Source organism: Cryptotermes secundus, unplaced genomic scaffold (genome assembly GCF_002891405.2).
Source record: "Cryptotermes secundus unplaced genomic scaffold, Csec_1.0 scaffold1000, whole genome shotgun sequence".
Classification (NCBI taxonomy): Eukaryota; Metazoa; Arthropoda; class Insecta; order Blattodea; family Kalotermitidae; genus Cryptotermes; species Cryptotermes secundus.
Genome location: NW_019726239.1, coordinates 240,806 through 263,401, shown reverse-complemented (window position 1 = coordinate 263,401; position 22,596 = coordinate 240,806). Strand labels below are relative to the sequence as shown.

Below are 22,596 nucleotides of genomic sequence, written 5' to 3'. Positions count from 1 at the left end.
AGGAAAATGAGATGGGAAGGGCATGTACCACGAATGGGGGAGAACAGGAATGCATATAGGATACTGGTGGGTAAGCCAGAAGGAAAGAGACCACTTGGAAGACCAATACGGGGTGGACAATATTAAAAAGGGTCTTAGAGAGATAGGATGGGATTGTGTGGAGTGGATTGATCTAGCTCAGGATAGGGACCAGTGGAGGACTCTTGTGAACACGGCAATGAACCTTCGGGTTCCATAAAATGTTGAGAAGTTCTTGAGTAGCTGCGTGACTGGCGGCTCTTCAAGAAGGGCTCAGCTCCATGACCGAGCAAAGAGTGATTATACATGGGTATGGGTACGGATTGGTAAGTCGGTTTATTGACCACTTACACACATACACACAACTCGTGACTATACTTCACATCTCCGTCAATTTACTACAGTCTCTACTAGCCGTTTCCTGGCAACGGATTTTAACACAGTAACTACGACGGTCTCACTGAATTACACACTCCACAGTAGAACGACCAGAAACTGAAAGGCGTGTTTCGGGAATTCCAAATTGTGAGTAAGCATTTTTTTTTAAATCTGCTGGCAGTCCCATTCTAATACCGAAAACTGGCAAACTGGTTGGTACACACGTAACGACCTGTGACTTACACTCACTCGATAAGCGCTTTGGTCGAATCTCTGCAGAGGCATCGGCTATCCTGACAAAGCTTTCGTGGCTTTCCTCGGTATCCCCTAGCAAATGCCGGATAGTACCTCCATTGGTCCACAACTCGTTGGTGGACAATGACAGCCGTTCCTAAGTAAAGGATCCGCAAACAAGCATGTTTCCATGGCAACGCTGGGATCCAACAATAATGGGAAGAGACGTTTTCTCCGCTGTCAGTGCCGAGATGTTACAAGCATGAGTCAGTGGAGTTAGTGGAACGCCGCGTGGACGCGGGTTCTAATACTTCCATCACAGCCCTGCGAGTCGTAGGAGGCAAAGGTAACCCGGTGCCTGGGTGTATAACTGGGCCATCCTGTTCCTGGGGGATATAAATTTGGAGACCTGGTCCTCCAGGTTGGGGGAGTCTCAAATCTGAGACAGTAAAATGTTGTCATGAGTCCTGCGGGACTCGGACCCGAGAATGACTGCGCTGGAGAAGGCCAGAAGCAATTGAAAGCGATAGACCCATCCTCTCGTCAGAGAGGATTTTATATAAGGTTTATTACCATAAAGGTTCAGCTGAAAAAAAAAATGCTGGTCGTGAGTCTCAAGGGGCTTGTCGCCAAGACGAACTGATTGGCGGTAAACCGCCATTCGTAAAATAACTCTGACTGTATTAATGGAATTAGGAGAAGTCAGTCAGTTAGTACGTGAGATAACCGATGGGTTTCCGCTGTTATGAGCCGTTGCTGTAAGAATCTGGTAGCTGAGGCCAGGGATAGTTCGGGAACCCAGAGGCAAGGGAACCTCCGCCGTTGAAGCCGCTACCAAACAACAGCTAGTGAAGACTGTAACGACTGAGGAGACCTTGTGTGTTCTATAGCTAGTTATGACGTATGTAGAACAGTGAGAGCATAATCCTTACTTGTAGTTACGAACTGTAAGTGTTCAATAAATCCGTCTACCTAGCCAAACCCCGTCTATATTCACTCAAATCATGTGACAATATTTTCGAATTCATCAGACGTAATTCGTCCTACAATCCGACGCTCATAGTCTATAGACACTGAGAGCATCGTTATATAACCAGGCAAATATACCGAAAATGACCCAAGGTATTTAAATTGTAATTAAATTTCAGTATGAACACAGTCCAGATAGGCTGGTACCTCAGTCTACTGAGAATAATATGAAGTGGTAAAAGGTAAAGTTGTCCCTGTGCTTAACTAATTAAGCACTACGCCATGAAGGCGTATGGGGGAGTGGCTTTATAGATCCACATTTTCTTGATCTCGGCACTAGCTGGAGGTGAGTGGTCAGCTTCACGCCCCGGCCGCTTTACCCCCCGGGAAGAGTCCCCGGTACCCACTGGATAGGACGTTGGGTGGACCTCACAGCCGGTCTGGACGACGGGGAGAAGAGAAAATTTCTTGACCGTACCGGGACTCGAACTCCGATACCTCGGTCGTCAAGGCCGTAGTCAGTCGCTATACCGACTACGCTATCCAAGCTCCTCTCATATGAAGTGGACGCGTGTCAATCGAGGTTTGATTCCAGTAGGGGCTGAAATGTTTCCCTTCACCACAGCGTCAAACCGACTCTGAGCAAATCCAGCCGCGTATCCAGAAGGTACCGTAGGCTCCTTCCGGACAGTACTGTGGCCGAAGCGTGAGGATAACCACACACCTCCATTTAGCACCATCTCCAGCCGTAACAAGGTCATGGAACTCCGATCCAGTTCACTATCCCAGCCCAGCGAGAACGGCTGTGTAGCGGTAACGCTCCGGATTTCTATTCTGGAGATGTTCGCTTCGAATCCCCGCCCGCATACGCTCCTATTCAGCACCTCCATTTCTGAGCCTACATTGACTCATGTTCGTCATGTTGGCCCTGTTTGACGTACATTCCAGCGTGGGGACGGCATGCCATATATAGTAACACCTCACTAATTCGGGTACAGGTACTCCGGATGTCGGATAATCCGGTTCGAAATATGAAAAATACTGTTCACAATTCAGTACATATTTTAAAAAGACAAATGGCATTTTGTTAGGCAGATGAGTCACCTTGAAACAGTCTATTCAAACCTGCATTATACGTTCAAAAACAAGTACAACTTCTGAGTACAAATATTATGTTTTTGGATTTTATTCATCGTCTTGTCTTTATCTAAAAAAAATCGTCCTGTTAATTTTTCAAAACACAACGTTTCGGAGACTGGATTCTGTCTCATTCTTCATTTGGGCTCAATCGATAGTGCTAGTAACTATTTCCGGACACCTGTACCAGCACCAGATGGGGTATACAAGCCAAGCACAGCACAAGCCATCTGTGAGAGCTAAGAGAAAACATTGGAATATTACAAACTCTACACGTATGAGGCCTTGCACCAGAGAATTATCAAGACAGAAATAATCGCTGGAGAGAAGCAATACTCCTTATGGTAAAAACACATTTCCCCCCTTAAACTACACTTGACGGTGTTGAAGTTTCTTGACTTCTGCTGTGATGACAGGGATCCAGATGGGAGAGATGTCCAAACTGGATTTCATTAATCGGATGGTCCAGCATAGACATGTGGGCTGACTCCTTTATTTCCTGTATGTGGTGTTAGGCTCCATCTGCAAGACCTTCGCTTCATTCCAAATATTTTGTGGCCTTCCTCGTATGCATGTTGGGCTAATTATGATTTCTCCAGCAAATCCTGTGTCAGGTCGTGTTCCTTAATGCGTACTTCTATAGGTCTGTTTCACCAATGTAACATCTTATTTACAACTTCTGAATCTTCTATCGATGAATAAATGTAATTTCTTCTTATACTTCTGAAATAAAGGCTCTACAGTGATATTTTGGTTATTTATTTTCATCAGTACTACTTAAATCATTAAATTTTATATTTATTTGTGTTCCAAGTTTCTTTTTGTCTTTTAGAGCTATCTTTTGCTTCACCAATCCGGATTATCGCTTATTCTGGATGATGAGTCCACCAATTACTCCGAATTAGCGATGGTTTGCTGTACCGGAAAAGAGGCACTAATCCGAAATTAGCTATTTTCTCTTAGTTCGCGGTGTTATCAGCCACTCGCACGATACACACGATAGAACAGTGGCTGAATAACAGATTTCTTTCTAATAAAATATCTAATTTCAGATCAGTGTTACTTTTCCTCTATATGGCAAGGCGTTCCCATGCCACAATGTACGTCACATTGAGCCAAAATGACGAAGATGGGTCAACGTAGGTCGAGAAAAGATTCCTTACAAGTGAAACGAGCTGAAGAGTGCATTACATTGCAATACTGGTTCAGTCAGTATGCTGGGAAACCCTGTATTTACATACATGTTTACATTTCACATGAGTTCTTAGCAGACCGTGCAAACAGATCGCGTGTAGGTCACGTCCATCAGCATATCCAAAAACTGCAAACAAATGTTGATAGACGAATTCAATTTTCATCTATACCTCTCCCATTTAACTGTGCAGGATGTGAGATTCTTAGAGCAATGAACATCCTTCTGGGATGTGACGCCGTGTAGCCAGGTAAATGCTTCTGTCGTTTCAGAGGAACGCACTGCTTCCATCTTCAGGATTGGAGAGTAAGCAAAACAAGCACCAATAACAATTCCATGAAGGTTTATTCAGTTTTCTGGGGGTTTTAAAATTCTGTGATACCGCGACCTCATGAAACAGTGCTATGGGAAGCCGACGACTAACCGCCTCAGCTATGACACGGCCTACGCATCTCCGTAACTAGTTTACTAAAATGACCTCGCATAACGCTGATTCAGTCAGAGTTCTCGGTTCCAGGAACACATGCCCAGCAAGCGTTAAACGGTGTATGGTTGTATTACCTCTCAAAATACTGACATATAAAAGCTGAAGTTCTCCCTGTGCTTAACTAACTAAGCACTACGCCATGAAGGCATATGGGGGAGTGGATGTATAGATCCACATTTTCTTGACCTCGGCAATAGCTGGAGGTGAGTGGTCAGCTTCATGGTCGTTTTACACCCGGGAAAAGAGCCCCCGGTGCCCATTGGATAGGAGGTTGGCTGAACCCCAGAGCCGGTCTGGACGACGTGGAGAAGAGAAAATTCTTGACCCTACCGGGGCTCGAACATCCACCCCTCGGTCGTCAAGCCCGTAGCCAGTCGAATACAGACCTATACACAGGAGAAATGTAAGAGATATAACGGATTACACAGACAGTCAGCCTACAAGGATGGGATGGTATGGACTGAATTCATCTGGCTCAGGATAGGTACAGTATAACTGCATAGCTCTTGTGATCACGGCAATGAACCTTGGTGCTCCACAAAATGTTACGCAATTCTTCACTATGCGAGAGACTGGCGACTTCTCAAGACGGACTCAGCTCTATGGTGTAAGGAATACAGCACGTAGGAACCATTAAGGCGGGGCAGAGGCATGAATCAGCAACTACTACCTGAGCCAAAACATACGGTAGATGCTCTATAGTGGCTGTTTAAGCTTCATGTCACTGCGTTTATCATATTATTTTACTAAGTGTTTCATGGGGGCACGCGGTAGCGTAGTTGGTTGATGCACTATGCTACAAGCCGGAAGGTCGCGGTTTCGATTCCCGATGAGATCACTGAAATTTTCAATTATCTAACCCTTTCAGCGGCATTATGGCCCTGGGGTCGACACAGCCTCTAACAGAAATGAGTACTAGGAATCTTCCTAGGGGTAAAAAGATGTCGGCATGTAAGGGTGACAATTTCACCGGCATCTGTGAGCCGACTGTCTAGAAAATGTGCGAGCCTCGACGTCCCACAACCCTATGGGCCTCCATGGCCTGTTACAGGGAGATAGTTAGCTACTTAAGAACATAGAAAACTTCACATTTAGGTCTTTATGTTGTTAGGCAGCGTACGTGACTTGGCTAGGAGCGCAAAATATGAAAATGCTCATTATGTAATTTTCTCCAGATTCCTGTTGTCCCTTTAGGGCCAAAATATTCTCCTCAGCTCCCTGTTCTCAACACCCTCAAGTCTATATCCTACAGTACTGCCTATAGAAAACTGACTTTCCTTCTCCCACAGAAAGAAAATAGGCTGTAAATGACGCGCACAATATCAATTGTTATTTTTCCGATATTTTTTTCTATTGGTGACTGTCACAGCATTGAACTGTCTGAATAGGACCCAGACATTTGTTAAGCCGTGGGTAGAGAGTGAAATACGCATGCGTGGGTTTCAATCTTATCCGGAATATTGCTGGGCCTTGTAGTTAATGAGAAACATGTTTCAGTTGGTATTCCTGGAATAAGATAGAAGAATGCAAACGTACACACCGCACACATATACAGCTGTTCCATCCACAGCCTCGTCCTGTGTGCTCACGTGAGTCATCCCATTTCTCCTTCAAACAGCTCTCTGAAAAACAAACTCCTCACATGAGTACGTGTGTACTATCTGAATTAACTAATTAACCAATCAACTCCATGGAGCAGGATCCATTTTGAGAAGCTACTAGTAACTCATCGTGGAGCCGCGATAACGTAGTCCGTATAGCAACAGGCTACGGGCTTGACGACCGAGGGGTTGGAGTTCGAGTCCTGGTGGGGTCAAGAATTTTCTCTTCTCCACGTCGTCCAGACCGCCTCTAGGGCCCACCCAGCCTCCTATCCGGTACGTACCGGGGGTGAAGCTGACCACTCACCTCAAACTAGTGACGAGGTCAAGAAAATGTGGATCTATACATCCACTCCGCCGCTTTCATGGCGTAGCGCTTACTCAGTTAAGCACAGGGATAACTTTACCTTGCCTTTTACTAGTCGCTCATAATTTGGACCGAAGAGAGATAAGTGACGGGAGGTTGGAGAAAACTCCATAATGAGGAGCTTCATGGCTTGTACTCTTCTAAAAGTAGAAAGATTAGAAAGATCAAGTCAAGGATGATTAAATGGGCAGGGCGTGTAGTACGCCATGGGGAGAGGAGGAATGCATATAGGATTTGGGCGGGAAAGGCAGAAGGAAAGAAACAACTAGGAGGAACTAGACGCATGTGGGAGGATATTACTGTATCTTTCCCCCTGTCTTGAATACAACCCCAGTTCCTCAGCCGTCCAACCCGAAGTCCGACTGAGCTATCTCGGCTCATGCTTTTATGAGACAATACCAACAAAACTGGGGAGACTGTGAACACGGCAGTTAACCTTGCTTCTCCATATAGGACGAGGAATTTCACCAGAATTCAAACTAACTAACTCGATGCAGATGAGTCCTTCAGACTCCACTATTCGCTTAGCCACTCAAAAAAATCCCAACATTTTATGGAACCCGAAGGTTCATTACACTGTTCACAAGAACCCTCCACTGATCCCTATCCTCAGTCTGATCAATCCAGTCCGTACCACTCCATCCTATTTCTCTATGATCCATTTTAATATTATCCACCCACCTAGGTCTAGGTCTTCTTAGTGATACTTTTCTTTCTGGATTTCCCAACAGAATCCCATATTCATTCCCCCTCTCCCCATGCACGCCGTTCCCATCCAGTCATTTTAATCATATTCGGCGAGCACATTAGCCGCACAACATAATTTTTGGCATCGGTTCTTAGACATCATTAAACGTAGAATGCACCGCGATTTCAGAAAATTTAAAATGTGAAAAAATAGTGTGTGACACACACACATATCCAGCAGTACAACGCACGCAGTCACAGGAGCAAGACACAACACAGAGCACAATACACACATGAATGTAGGAAGAATGCTCCCATGGAGGAGGACTGGCGTGACTCGCGTATTTGAGATACGACGTATGGATGACGAATCCTGAAAGGTTTTAATATTTAGAATGTATTATTATATATGACGAATACACATTTTAGAATGAAGACGTCATGACATGCAGTGCGATAGTTTGACGTGCACAGAGACACACCTGAAGATGGCACATTAGTGCTGAAACATGTAGTGTAGAAGTGAAGAGAAAGGTGAAATTGTGTGCACTGTAAGACGGGTAGCATAAATACACATAACGGATATGAATCAGTGCAACAGGACGCTAAAATATAACATTCATAAATTCCATTTCATATTTCCTAACTGTATTTCAAATTACTTCTTCTAGTCTAGCCCCAAACATATTAACATTAAAAACACAATACCTGCTGTAAACCTGAGGGCATAACAGCGCTTAACTAATTAAGCACTACGCTATGAAGACGAATGAGGAAGTGAATGTATAGATCCACATTTTCTTGACTACGGCACTAGCTGGAGGTGAGTGGTCAGCTTCATGCCCTGGCCGCTTTACCCCCGGATAAAGAGCCCCCGGTACCCATTGGATAGGAGGTTGGGTGAACCCCACGGCCGATCTGGACGACTTGGAGTAGAGAAAATTCTTAACCCCCCCCCCCGGACTCCGACCACTCGGTAGTTCACCCCGTAGCCAGTCGCTATCCCGGCTCCTGCTTACTATATGTACCTCATACTTTATCATAGCTTAACCCCCAAGCGAAAGAATTCCAGTTAACCATCGGGTCGGAGACTGGGCTGGATCCAGGGCCTCTGTTGATGCCGTGAAAAAGAGGAAAAAGAAAAATCTCTTGCCCTTGTCGAGAATCGAACACCAATTTCTCGGCCGTCCAGTCCGTAATCTAGCCACTACACAGACTGTGCTATCCGGGATCCCTGGTTCGTGCTGTAGCATCAGTTTCAGGATCCGTTCAGATAGTCATCTGTTTTATCTTATCTGCTTTGCCCTCGTTCCATTCACGTACACAAGCCGTTCCGATGTGCTTGAATGAACGGGCCCAGCCGTGTGTGTAAATGAATGAATTTCTTGTTAAGGTAAGGATGAGCTTACCGTTCAAATTCTTCTTTCATGTGATCATATATTTCGCATTTCATTTTACTGTCACTTCTTTCCTAATATCTTCAGTTTTAATAGAATATTTATGTTAGCAGAAACACAAATTTCCGCGCGCCTTTAAATCACTGCGTTTCATTGTCAAGGCGTCGCCTCGTCTCAGACTGGCCTCCACAATCCACTAGTTCAGCACCCTGAGAATTCTGCATGATATCCTGAGAGTGGTGCATGTCAGATAACATGCCCTGTATCCCTTCAAAGTCCAGTTGTTGTTTTTATTTTTGGTTTTTATTACTAGTGGGGTGTGACTAAGTCCCTTGTACTGCGGCCACTTCTGACCTATTATACCAGCCCCAGATGATAGGTGAGGGTGATTGTGGAGCAATTGGTGGAATGAAGATTGCCAGGGGAAACGGAAGTACTCACAGAAAACCTGCCTCAGTGCCACTTTTTCCCTCACAAATCCCACTTGACGAGACCCGGGATAGAACCAGGGCCGCCGCGGTGGGAAGCCAGCGACTAACCGCTTGAGCTATGGCGCGGCCTAAGCCCACTGGTTACTTAACTGTATGCACCACTTGCTTTAACACTAAAACTCTACATTCTGCCCACAGTGTATTTGCGTGTTCCGTTTTATTCTCACAATAAACAGCGACTGTTTCCCTAACCAACATTAACCGGTTGGGCTCTGTAACAGTGACGTAATGTGTTTCCTGTGAGGTACGAACTGAATTTGTATATATTACAGAACTCTGCAATTTGCCCAGGCAGGGTATCTGTGTCTTCCGTATGATTCTCACAATAAACAGAGACTGTTTCTCTAAACAGCATTAACCGGTTGGGCTTTGTAGCGGAGATGTAATGTGTTTCCTGTGAGGTACGAACTGAATTTGTATATATTACAGAACTCTGCATTCTGTCCTCACAGGGTATCTGTGTCTTCCGTATGATTCTCACATTAAGCAGAGACTGTTTCTCTAAACAGCACTAACCGGTTGGGCTTGTAACGGAGATGTAACGTGTTTCCTTTGAGGCACGTGCTGAATTTGTGTATATTACAGAACTTGCATTCTGCTCACACGGTGCATTTGTGTGTTGCGTATGGTTCTCAAATAAGCACCTACTGTATCCCTAAACGGCATTAACCGAATTGGTGTTGCAGAGCATGCGTAATATGCTTTGTATGAAGTACGCACTGAAGTTGTATATATAGGATGTGAGGTTCCCTCGATTCCCAGTCGTGAGTCCCGTGGTAGTCGGAACCAAGAATAACTGTGCTGCTGAGGACCAGCAGCAATTAATCCGACAGACAGCGGTGGTTAAGAAGGGCTCTATGAGGAGATGTAACAGATCGGTCTTTAAAAGGTTAATGTATCCCTACCTTATCCATATAACGTTCTGTATACTGGTAATGGGCTGAATGTTTTATTTGGTCGTCGGTTCAGTAAGCGTCCCTTTTGGAGAGCGTGTGTTGTCGGATTCCTGAGCCTCGTAGGTGTAACATACGGTGAGTGAGAAAGGAATCACGTGTTTAGTGTAAATAGATTAATTTTATTTGTTACGCTGAGGCTCATGTGCACTGATAACACAGAAGATTATAATAGTAAGCACACGTTCTCTTGAATTAGTTTCACATTTGTCGTACTTACGTATACGACATGCGCAAGAGTAAATAAAGATGCGACCTCAAGCTGGTTCATTTGTTTTACCAATATCCTGTCTTGTGTAAACTGGGTTTTCCCATGAATAAACCAAGCGTTGGTTGTGCAACAAGCGCTCATAATGTCACTCATCTTATTACCCACAGCTGATTCTGCAACACGGATGTCTCTAACCCTCTGGGAGGAGTTGGGGGTGACATAACAAGCCAACTTCAGGCCCTGAACAGTGCTCACCAGCCTGGGTGTTAATGAACAAATTTGTTGATTCACATAACTCCGTGACCTGTAGTCCGCAAGCGAACTATACGGACCGAGCGACCGCTGCTTGTCGGAGAAGTTAGTGCCAACTTTTGCGGATTGAGGGTGTCGCGTGGTCAGCGCAACGGATCTCCAAGGCCGATAATCTCGGTTTTCTATACCGGAGTCGCTATTTCCTTGAAATATCTCCTCAATTATCCTCACGAGGCTGAATGGACCCCGTTCCAGATTAACTACTTCCCAGAAAATCTGGTATGGCCGGGATTCGAACCCAGACCTCTGGATCTGTAGCCAGGAACACTGACCACTAGACCACAGAGGAGGTCTGTTCATTCATATTAGTAAGTTTTATATAACTGTAGTTGTAATTGTCTTTGTTGTAGTTGTATTTTCATTGTATGCATTGTGTGTAGTGTGTCCTTTATTGTTTGTATAGTTTCGTGTGCTGTGTTTTGTTTGAGTGTGGTGTGTTATTTTGTGTGATGTGTTATTTGTGTGTTGTTTCTTATTGCAGTACATCACAGGGTAAAACCCATTTGCAGTTAAATTAAATAATAATAAATAATAAAGTTTTATGAAACAATGGAGACAAAGGCTGCAGATTTTTATTTCAATTTTGATTAAGAATTAAATAAATCGAACCTTTAAGACTGAAGAGAAGGAGTGACTGCGGGAGTTGTCTGTAGCGAAGTTGCAGTGGTCAGCACGTCTGTCACCGGGTATGAAGATGGGTCCAGCATGAATAGCTTCCTCTGGGTTTAATCGCCAGTCAGAAGATGTGAATGTTATTCAGTTACATCTATCATATCATATCACGTACGTTAAAGAGACAGATTCTCCTTTCCTTTAATTTGTTCTCCTTCTCTTTCTTTCGCCGTGATCACATCGATTTTATGCAGGGGTACTCCTTCTTGGTACTCCCTGCGCTATCTCCACATTTCATTGCAAAAGTTTATCCCATGGTGTCTTAACGCATGTTAACAGAGTTCTGATCAAGCTGTCTTATGAGCTCGCTTTCGATGGACGTTCAATTTTTACAGGCATTAATGAGTAGATGTTTTTGGATTTGTACAAGCCGAAAAGTCGCAGGTTCGATTCCCGATGAGGTCATTGGATTTTTCAATTTACCTAATCCTTCCAGCCGCACTACGGCCTTGGGGTCGACTCAGCCTCTAACGGAAATGAGTACCAGGAATCTTCATCGGGGTAAAGGGAGGCCAGTGCGTAAAGCTGAAAACCTCACCGCCATCTGTGTGCCGATTGTCTAGAAAATGTGGGAGCCTCGGCGCCTCACAATCCTATGGGCCTCCAAGGCCTGTTACAATGAATAGCTTCACTTTTCTATCCGCTGTACAACAGTATAATACACTGCTTCATGTTCGGGAGACTGCGGTTCAAATCTCGGCCCGGAGACCTATCCCGGGGAATTTCGTGGCGTTCATTAATCCCCTCCAAATAAATCCCGGGACAGTACCTCAAAATATGCCACATCTGTTTCTGTCCACGCCCTGCCTCGTTCATTAAACACTTCATATACTCGCATGTAAAATACATGCTGGGGCGGCATGCGGTAGCGTAGTTGGTTGAGGCACTATGCTACAAGCCGGGAGTAGCGGGTTCGATTTCCGATGAGGTCACTGAATTTTTCAATTGGCGTAATCCTTCCAGCCACACTATGGCCCCGAGGTGGACTCAAACTGTAACAGAAATGAGTACCAGGAATCTTCCTGGGGGTAAAGGCCGGCCGGCGCGTAAGGCTAACAACCTCATTGCCATCTGTGATGCGACTGTCTAAAGAATGTAGAAGCCTCGACGTCTCACAAGTCTATGGGCTTCCACGCCCTGTTACAGGGGTAGCTTTACCTTTATAATATGAATTACATTAAGCATTTGTTTCTTCCAGTCATGGGTTACTTAACGTCGCTATCGGCATCTCAGACTATACAACGTTGAAGAGTATGACGGTCAGGGAATGAAGAATTTGAAATTTTCTGAAAGGGAGCGGCTGTGGCCTAAAAGAGAAGCTGTCCTGGAATTCTCCTGGAGGGACTGAAGAAAATTCAGTACAATATCAGCCAGTATATTCAGTTTCGCGGGCGACACCTTTCGGAAGAGAAGTCAGTAGACTTACCGCTTGGGCAAGATTTCTAGGCCGCACTGTACACGTCAGCACGTATGTACAAAAGACCTTCCTGCTGATTAAGTCGCAGATGCTCGAACGCCTACACAACTTAACGCAGAGTCAATGACTGGCATTGATAAATGAACTAAGAAGAAATTAATTGCTTGCGTTACAGGCGTAGAAATGGAGGGATTCCGATAAAATCGGCCATAAAGCTGTTTTGTCCACAGAAAATGGTTCGACTTTGATTAATTAAATTACCAAGAACTGTATTTATATTTGTTTGCCGGTATTTCAGAAATTTAGATTTCGATGTTAATTAAACTTTACTGTGAATCTGTAATACCGTATTCACTTGTCTTGGACATGTAATACGACGCTTAATGTGGAAAATTCTTAATTCTTGAAGGGCCAAGAAGTCTGGAGTCAATTTTAGTTAGGGTAAACGTCCGAGTTCCCTTGAAGCACGATTTGCACGGCGGCCATAGTCTGAAGAAAGCGCCCTCTCCCTCGACAAATATCCCTTCGATTCTTAAATAAAATTATAATTCTTCCTGCGTATTTCACACCGGGAAATGAAGTTAATGAGATGAAAGAGTGGAGACGTGGTTTCAGAACCTAAGCGATATTTCACGTGGATCCTGCCAAGTGTATGAGTGATTATAGACGAGGCATGGGTTGGAAATTGGATTTACTGACCATTTACAGATCGTAACTACAAGTAACTATAGCGCTATCGCCAATCCACACACTCTACAATTCACTACAGCACGAACTAAGTCCTTTCAATCTGCTGTCTTCACCAGACGTTGTCTGGTAACGGCTTCCAACGCCGGACGGGACGTTCCCCTTACTCCGGGTTCCCTAATTATCCCCGTGCTGCAGCTAACAGCAACAGCTCACAACAACTTACTGTGACATGACGCCTGAAAGCCGGAAGTGCGCGCTCAGAAAAGCATAACAGAGACGTCTGTTGCTTGGTAAACATTGTTTCCTCAGCAACGAATTACCGTGGCAACGGACACGCAGAATAACACATGAACTGTAAGACACGGTGTTCTATCTGCGGTCCACACCGGGTCACGAAAGGACCGTAATTGATCCGCAGCAATATGTCAATCCTACTGAAAACTAGGGACCAGGCAAAGAACCAGAAGAAATACAGTGACAGACTCGTTATCAAGAAGTTAAATATGTGAACGGTTATAATGAAGTGTAATTGTAATAAATCCAAACATCAAATATATAACCCTGAATTATCAGTCACGTGACAGTATGATACGGTAGGAAGGAATACACAGAGACAGTCTTGAGTACGTACATCACTCGGCAGCTCAAGCGGAGGAGACGGGCGTTCCTCGCGTCAACGCGTGCTGACCAGCAGCGGGCTCCGCAAACGCATTGCAATTTATCTTCAGTATCATAACATATTGCTGAACAGCCACGGTGAAGCGAAATTTTGCGTTATGCACTCGCTCTGACTACTGCAGTCTTGTTAGGCACGAGTTTTGTACCCGTTGACGTTTATGAAACCCAGCTTCCCGTACAAGGTGTCTTGAGGGATTTCCAAGCGCAGTCTCGATTTCACCCTATTTCCCTTCACTAAACATTAATTTTTCATATTCGGATCTTTCTTCTGTCCAACAACAACAAAACCACTCTTCACATTAAAACCAAGAACAGGTAGGACACAAAGACAAACGTCCACACGATAAGTACACTCAACCGTAACGCCGTATTCAAGGAAGACAAAACAAAACGCATACAAATTAATAATAGAAATACACGTGAATAACTCCAATACATATAATACAACAGCGGGCCCCGGATGATAACATACCACCTACAATGTGTAACAAAATACTCGTAACATAGAAGTTTACATCACAACGAAGAGAATTAAAGAACTAAATTAGAAATATTTTTACAACTTCTTAACAGTGTGGACCAGTGTGGAGGAGGGCCCTAATACCTTCACCGTAGCCCTGGGGGTATAACTGGGCCATTCTGTTCCTGGGGGATATAAATACGGGGACCTGGCCCTCCAGGTTGGGGGTCTCGAATCTGTGACAGTAAAACATGGTCATCAGTCCCGCGGGACTCGGACCTGAGAACTGACGAGGGCCAGCAGCAATTGTAAACGACAAACCCATCCTCTTGTCAGAGGACATGCGTTCAGTTGGGAAAAAAATATGGTTGTGTCTCAAGCGGCTTGTCACCAAGACGAACTGACTGGCGGTAAGCCGCCAGTCGTAAACTAACTCTGACACATATCCTGTGTGAATGTGAGGCCTTAGCTTATCTAAGATTATGTCACTTGGGTCAGTACTTTATGGAACCAAGTGACTATTTCGACGCCCCCACGTACAAAATCCTGCGCTTCGAATGAAGCGCAGGATTGTTGAGGGAATAATCAAAAGGGGAAAATAGACCACTGTAGGTCACGGTGCAATGGCCGAGAAGGCCCACCTTTTATACATTCATACATTCATTCATTCAACTATGACTCTGACTCTGACTCTCACCCTGACTCTGATATTTTAATAACATGAGACGTAAGATGGTCCCAAATGTTGACCGAAACATAGCAGTTATTAAATAAAGCCAACGTCAACTTTCTATTTCATATTATCTTCCCACCTACCTTTAGTCTACCAAGTTCTACTGCCAGTTTTTATGTTCTTTGTGCAGTGGGCATAAACTGACCTCCCCACAGGCTTCCAACCGACCCTGAGGCTCACCCAACTATCTATGAGGGTGAGTCAGTAAACAGGTCACAAATGGATGTTAAACGTAAAACATGTTATATTCGAACCTCGAAAAAACAACCATTTATATCTCGATATATATCGATTTATATCTTCCACTGCTACACTTGTCCCATCGCTTTACCAGTCGTCGAAATCCGCAGCACAGAAGTCTTCTGATTGTCTCAGCCACTTCCGTACCTCCGTTTCAACCTCAGCGGAACATCTGCCACCAAGGTGTGAACCGCATTACGTGACAAACGCTTCCCACCGTAAGCAGGAAACATTTCTTTATGAATATCCTTTGCATTGAGTCTTCTGCGAAAGGTGCCAACCGAACGTTACTAAATATCTGCCAAACAACACGGCGTCACTTTTACGTTTATACATGGCCAGATGGCTTAACTCCACAGAGCTAAGCCCTTCTTGAGAAGCGGCCAGTCGCTCAACTACTTAAGAATTTCCCAACATTTTATGGAACCCGAATGTTCATTAACGTGCTTACAAGAGCCCTCCATTGGTCCCTATCCTGAGCCAGATGAATCCAGGCCATACCATCCCAACCCATGTCTCTAAGATCAATTTTAATATTGGTCCCTATCCTGAGCCAGATGAATCTAGTCCTTACCATCCCAACCTATCTCTCTAAGATCGGTTCCTTCCTCCTGGTTTTCCCACCATTATCTATAGGCACTCCTCTTCTCCCCCATTCGTGCTACATATCATGCCCATCTCATCCTCGACTTGATCATTCCAATAGTAATTGATGAAGTGTACAAGTTATGAAGCTCCTCATTATGCAGTTTTCTCCAACCTCCTGTCACTTCATCTCTCTTCGGTCCAAATAGTCTCAACACCCTGTTCCCAAACACCCTCAGTCTATGTTCTTCGCTTAATGTCAGAGACCGAGTTTCGCATCCATGGCCACATGACAAAATATTCTACAAAGAACCATACTGTTTGCGATGTTAAACTTTCAACACAAATAGTCCATCACATCTTTGGGTGTCCATCGAGCCTTGAGAAAGGAACGTTACGGTAGAGAAATCCCCTGAGTTCAAAGAGCGATTCTGGCTCCTGCAGTGTACTGAAAACAGAATCTAGTTAAGGATCCGAGGGTCTGACATCAATGCTGTTATATAATGCAAAGTAGTGCGGGCAAAATTTTCCTACATTTAGGAGTAACATACAACCTCCAGCTTCAGGGTCGAAAAGTAAACCCAGATTAATCCAGCAAGAAGTAGGTGGCATGCAAAGCCACTGTTTTACTCTTCACCTTGAAGACAGGGGCAATATGTTCTGAAACGTCGCTAAACTTCTATCGGACTACGCAACGTTACATCGCAGAAGATAACATGCCTATTATGCCGAATCTACAGGACGATTCTCTAAAGTGACGCCCCGAATAATTATAAACCACGGAATAATCTATCGCTGAAAATCAAACCTGGCAAGCGCATACATTGGTACATGTGGATGTAATTATTCAACAGAGGATGGTGATATTTAGTATCCCTCCGCGTGGGGAGACTCGGGCCAACAAGACACCACACGCTCGCGACTGTACACTCAGGATGACACAACGGATGTACAGCCTGAAAGACCCTGCGTGAACCAGGCAGGCAGGCAGGCAGGCAGGCACCGGGTCAGAGTTGCGAAGTACAGCGTTATCATTAACCCATTACAGAAAGAGTCAGAGTCACTCACAGGAAACACATTACGTCTCCGCTACAGAGCCCCGCCGGCTAATTATATTTAGGGAAACAGTCGCTGTTTATCGTGAGAACCATATGGAACACACAAATACACTGTGTGGGCAGAATGCACAGTTCTGTAATATATAGCAATCCACTCCGTACCTCACAGGAAACATATTACGTCTCCGCTACAGAGCCCCGCCGGCTAATTATATTTAGGGAAACAGTCGCTGTTTATTGCGAGAACCATACGGAACACACAAACACACTGCGGGCAGAACGCACGGCTCTGCAATATACAAGAATTCAGTTCGTAAGTCACAGGAAACACATTACGTCTCAGCTACTAAGACCAATAGGTTAATGCTGTTTGGGGGAAATAAGCGCTTTTTATTGCGAGAAACATATGAAACACAGAAATATACTGTGTGGGCAGAATGCAGAGGTTTCGTATGTTAGAGAAGGTGGTACGTATAGTAACCACAGGGTAAATTCGGAACTTCTTCCAAATAAATCGCCCTGTAGCTTCTAACGATGATGTAACGGAACTACATCAGTATCAAATGATGACGCAACCTTGACGATGTTTTAGACACAATTACCATCTTAATGGTATATTTGGGGACTCTCATAATAATATCATTTAGAATATATGAGAACTGCTCTCAGTCAGTCTCACATAGCATTCCTTTGTTTGCTTACCGGATGCAGCAAATTGCCCGAAGCAGCACGGTTGCTAGGCAATGACGGAACGGAAAAGACCTCCCGGGCGGGTGCAGGAACTCTTCATGCTTACAGGTGCAACTCACGGGTAACAAAGCACATAACACTGCAAAATGATTTGCGCCTTTACTCACCAACGAAAAAAATGTTGCGCTTTTGGTTATCACAGCGATGTCTATTAAGACGGAAATGATGCCATGTGGTCTGGTAGATGCTTTACCCGACGTTTCGGAGGAAAATTCTCCCTCCATCTCCAGGGTCGAAGGATAAGTTAAGCAGGCAGATTTTGGTGCGCGAAGAAAACCTTGTTCAGATATAGGGCCCCAAATGGGCACTGAGAAAGTCAAAAAGAGCAGACCCTCTTTTCAAGCTTATTTCTGAATGAGGTTTCCTCATTATGGCTTATTTCTTGCTGATTACTTGTTTCGCTTATTCTTTGACGGTGAAGATGAAAGTGGGATGTGTATCAGAAAAAATTCAGATGCAGGCTTAATTAATTTCAATTGCTTTAATCCTGGTTTAGATTAATTACATCCTTTGGGGATAAATTAAATTAGTACAGCAAGCAGCAAATTATTTAGCGTGAGAAAGTTTAGTTCCTTAACCTGGAGGAGAACTGGGCCAGATCTTACATTCAGTTGCACGACAGGGGACCGCTTCAACTGTTGCTCAGGAAGAAGGGTGAATTTCTGTCACGCCAAGTCCCAAGAAATATGTGGGGTAAAGGTAAAGCTATCCCTGTAACAGTCTTCGGAGGACCACAGGGCTGGGAGTCGTCAAGGCTCCCACATTTACTAGACAATCGGCTCACAGATGGCGGTGAGGTTAAGTAAAGCTATCCCTGTAACAGGCCGTGGAGGACCATAGGGTTGTGAGACGTCGAGGCTCCCACATCTTTTAGACAATCGGCTCACACAGATAGCGGTGAGATTAAGTAAAGCTATCGTTAACAGGCCGTGAAGGCCGATGGGGTTGTGAGACATCGAGGCTCCCACGTTTTCTTTAGACAATCGGCTCACAGATGGCGGTGAGGTTAAGTAAAGCTATCCCTGTAACAGGCCGTTGAAGTCCATAGGGTTGAGTCGTCGAGGCTCCCACATTTTCTTTAGACAATCGGCTCAAAGATGGTTGTGAGGTTATCGGCCTTAGCGCCGGCCACCCTTTACCCACAAGAAGATCCCTGTACTCATTTCTGTTAGAGGCTCAGTCGACCCTGGGGCCATAGTGCGACTGGTAGGAGCAGATAAATTGAAAAATCCAATTACCTCATGGGGAATCGAACCCGCGACCTTCCGGTTTGTAGCAAAGTGCCTCCGTACTAGTCTTATTCCAAGAAATGTTCTGTAAATTCCGATCCATCAAATAAATGCTAATTTACTGATTTTAAGAGCCGAGTTGCTCAGTCGGTATAGCGACAGGCTGGACGGCCGGGGTTCGATTTCCAGCAGTGAAATATTCTTCTCTTCTCAACAGCGTCCAGACCGGCTCTGGGGCCCACCCAGCCTCCTGTCCAGTGGGTATCAGATGCTCTTTCCACGGGGTTAAAGCGACCGGGACGTGAAGCTGTCGACTCACCTCCATCTAATGCCAAGATCAAGAATAGTCGACCTATTGCCTCCAGTGCGCCATGGCATGGTGCTTTATTAACTAGGCACAGACATAACTTTACCTTTATCTAGATGACTGATAAGCTTCACGCTTCTACCGCTCTATCCTCAAGGAAAGGGCCTCGAGGTACCCATTGGATAGGAGGCTGGGTGGGCCCAGAACCGTTCTGGTCGTTACGAAGAAGGGGAAAATTCCTTGCCCCTGCTGAGAATCCTGCACTGTTAATATCATATTTAAGTAATACACTTCTAGTATAATTCAACAACAAAATTAATTTCGAATGGGATCACGACATAGAGCCTAATCCGTCAATGTAGACGAAGTATCCAACAATAAATGCAGTTTAGGATATGTACTGATGCGTCACGCTCATGCAATCGTACTGATCATATCGAATCTTACTCCATGCAACTGTAGACATGTTACGGACTTGTTATCACTGTTAGCAGCAGTATTAATAATACTTCCTTTGGTGGACGAACGTATTAAGTACAGATTTGTCTGGGTTAAAATTGTCAAATACGACTTTTAAAGTTTCACATCGTTGTCGTCACTGTTCACATACCTGTAAACCATATTTCCTACATAATTTGTGGGGAATGTTTACAAACTAGAATGGTACAAAACTTCATATTTTCTTTGGTCCAATGATCCAGCAGTTATCTCTGTCAAAAACAAGGCCAATAATTTTTTTCGCGGCCACCATACTATTGTTTCATAGCCCAAAAACACATAAAAAAAGCTTGAATATTTTTCTCGAGTTCTATTACTATGTGCACAATTTCGTGATCCTAAATTAAGTGGCACTATTGCCATGCTTTCGTCATTTTGTTATCAGGTCTATGACATGTAGAAAATCAAAAAACGTATACACTTGCGAGTCCAACTGCATAACGTTCATACAAAATTTCGTGGGAATCTGTCTTGTTTAAATGCTAAAAGTGGATTAATGTACACGGGGCGCATGATAGTCTCATATACCTAGTTTCTTACACTCAAAGAAAGAAAATGGGCCTATAATGTCATCCTCCTGGCCGAATACGCGCATTTAAGTTGTAAATCATTTTCTCTTTGCAAGTCATGCACCTTTATAAAATCAATATTCAGAGATTAGACCTGAACCCGCACTTCTTATCCCGAAATCTATTGATAACTTAAAGATTTGTATTTAGGGAAACTGTGTATCTCAAAACAGTTGCCAATACTCAGGATCTCACAGATGTCTTTCATACCCTAGCATTTGCCCTGCAACATGCCAACTACAGACATAAACAAATACTTATTCTTTGGCCGTTAACCAATTATCAAACAAACTTACAAATCTGATAATTACGACCGACAAATAATTTTGCATCAATGGATCCAGGTATTTTCCTGTATCCTGCACGATTTGTATAGTAATGGCGAGAGAGGCGTTTCCGTTATTTCTACCCAACTCCCCGCGGAATAAAAATGGAACAGCCCAGAGTGCACATGGAAACGATTTAGCTGTCATTCTAAGAATGTCAATATTTACAATTAATGTATGAAATATCTTCTCTGCTATTGTATGTAATATATGTGGGATTTACCAGTGATATCCCAACGATATTCTTCATTTCTGCAGCACCTAATTATTCGAAATTTAACACAAAACAAACAAAAGAAAAGGAGAAACAAAATACACTGTATGAAATAACAAGCTAACGTTACGTGATTATTTGGAAGAGTTTTAATTTCGCGCTTTAATTGAGAATTGAACTCGAAGTTCTGCCCATTCGATAGACCTCAAATCACACAATATGTACATCCTATGTTCAGTATTAACCTACCAAATAAGATGAAATTTAGAAATAACTTTGCTTACCTTCTAAACACGCCACTTGGCAGCCATCTTGGACCAAATGTTTGGCTAGTACATGAAGCGTATCACTCGCAGTGAAACTTGCAGACTGTTGTTGAGTTCGTGTGTGCTGCTCTGTCACGTTGAAACCACCATAAACAACGAACACATTCTCCTTATAAGCGTTCTTGATTTTGGCCTTAAGTTCTGGGCATTTAATTGTGGACATAAGATCAATTTTACCTGCTGCTAATCTTCGTAGCATTATACTGGGAATGCTAAAATTTACAGCATGCCTAATGTGCGATTCACCATATTCATTTGAACTTCGGCAATCGAGAATCACAAGTCTTGAGGCGTCGGAACGTAGTTCTTGAAATAGCCATTCCTTACTAACGCACATTTCCATCATTGTCGCTCGTTCACTGTCATCCTCCGAGGGCATTCTTCTCTGTCAGACAGTAAGTCCACAAACACAAGGGACAGATTTTTATTTCATGGACGTTTCAAGTTACTGAAATGTCATACGCCTTCACTATACCTTCAAATATAGTGTAATTATTTTTTCTCCCAAACATAACATAAACATACACTCACATTTGCTTATTTAACGTTTCTTGAATGTTCATGTCGCCAGTCGTTGGCTTTCTGTCACACAAGCAACTCCAAACGCGTCCATGTCTCATTTCAAACAACAAACTACCTCCTCACGCAACTCCTCTCAGCACACTGACTTCCTCTAGCATCCTTCCCCAGCTTCCGTGCGCTATCTAAGAAGACAACTAAGCGACAGCAACCCCACCTCACCTACGCTTTTGGAAGCTTCCAAACCAAATCCCGCCTGCCGCCCGTATACATTCATTTGTTTTAACCCTCCCCGCCCGCTGTAGCATACGCCATGACAACGTCCTCGTCAAACGATAATGTTATATTAGCAAATCAATCGGAGATTTCTTAATCCACTTGTTTCCCATAACTGCAACAGTTTCTCTGTATATTGCCAACAAATCCAGCACAGCACAGGAATTTTTGTAGAATCCGAAGCAAGATTTAGTTATTATCCGGCAAGTCAAACTAATGATCCCGTGCGAACTGCCGCATCAGGCCTAATATAATTGAGCTGAACATTAAAAGTGGAATTATTTTCAAATATTTAAGAGAGAGAAACGCATTGTAAAAGGTATGAAACGCATAAACAAAGAAATGGATCCAGTATAACTATGATAAATTTATGTTTCTCTATTAGCTTATTCAAATTAATGCTTCTTTGTCAAACAGAAGAGCCTGTATAATATTAGCTGTTTCATACTAAAGCCATAACAACAGCAATTTTGTTAATGGAGAGCGAACGTTTAAGGGCATATTTGAACAAATCTGTACATAATAATAGCGAGACTATAATAAAATATACAAACTAGATCATGAAGACAAGCGCGCCTCTAGAAGAAAATATACCAAATATTAACAACTAAGTGT

At 43.8% G+C, this 22,596-nt stretch overlaps 1 protein-coding gene across 2 annotated transcripts in view; it reads right to left on the bottom strand.

The window, feature by feature from the left end:
- The window catches only part of LOC111864121 (dual specificity protein phosphatase Mpk3), a 113,588-nt gene extending 91,698 nt beyond the window's left edge, over positions 1-21,890 (bottom strand). For both annotated transcript variants that reach the window (XM_023851152.2, XM_033751331.1), the window contains exon 1: positions 21,145-21,890. In XM_023851152.2, the coding sequence (XP_023706920.1) occupies positions 21,145-21,565 (421 nt within the window). In that variant the 5' untranslated portion in view covers positions 21,566-21,890. The remainder of the gene's footprint in view (positions 1-21,144) is intronic.
- Between the last annotated feature and the right edge of the window lie 706 nt (positions 21,891-22,596).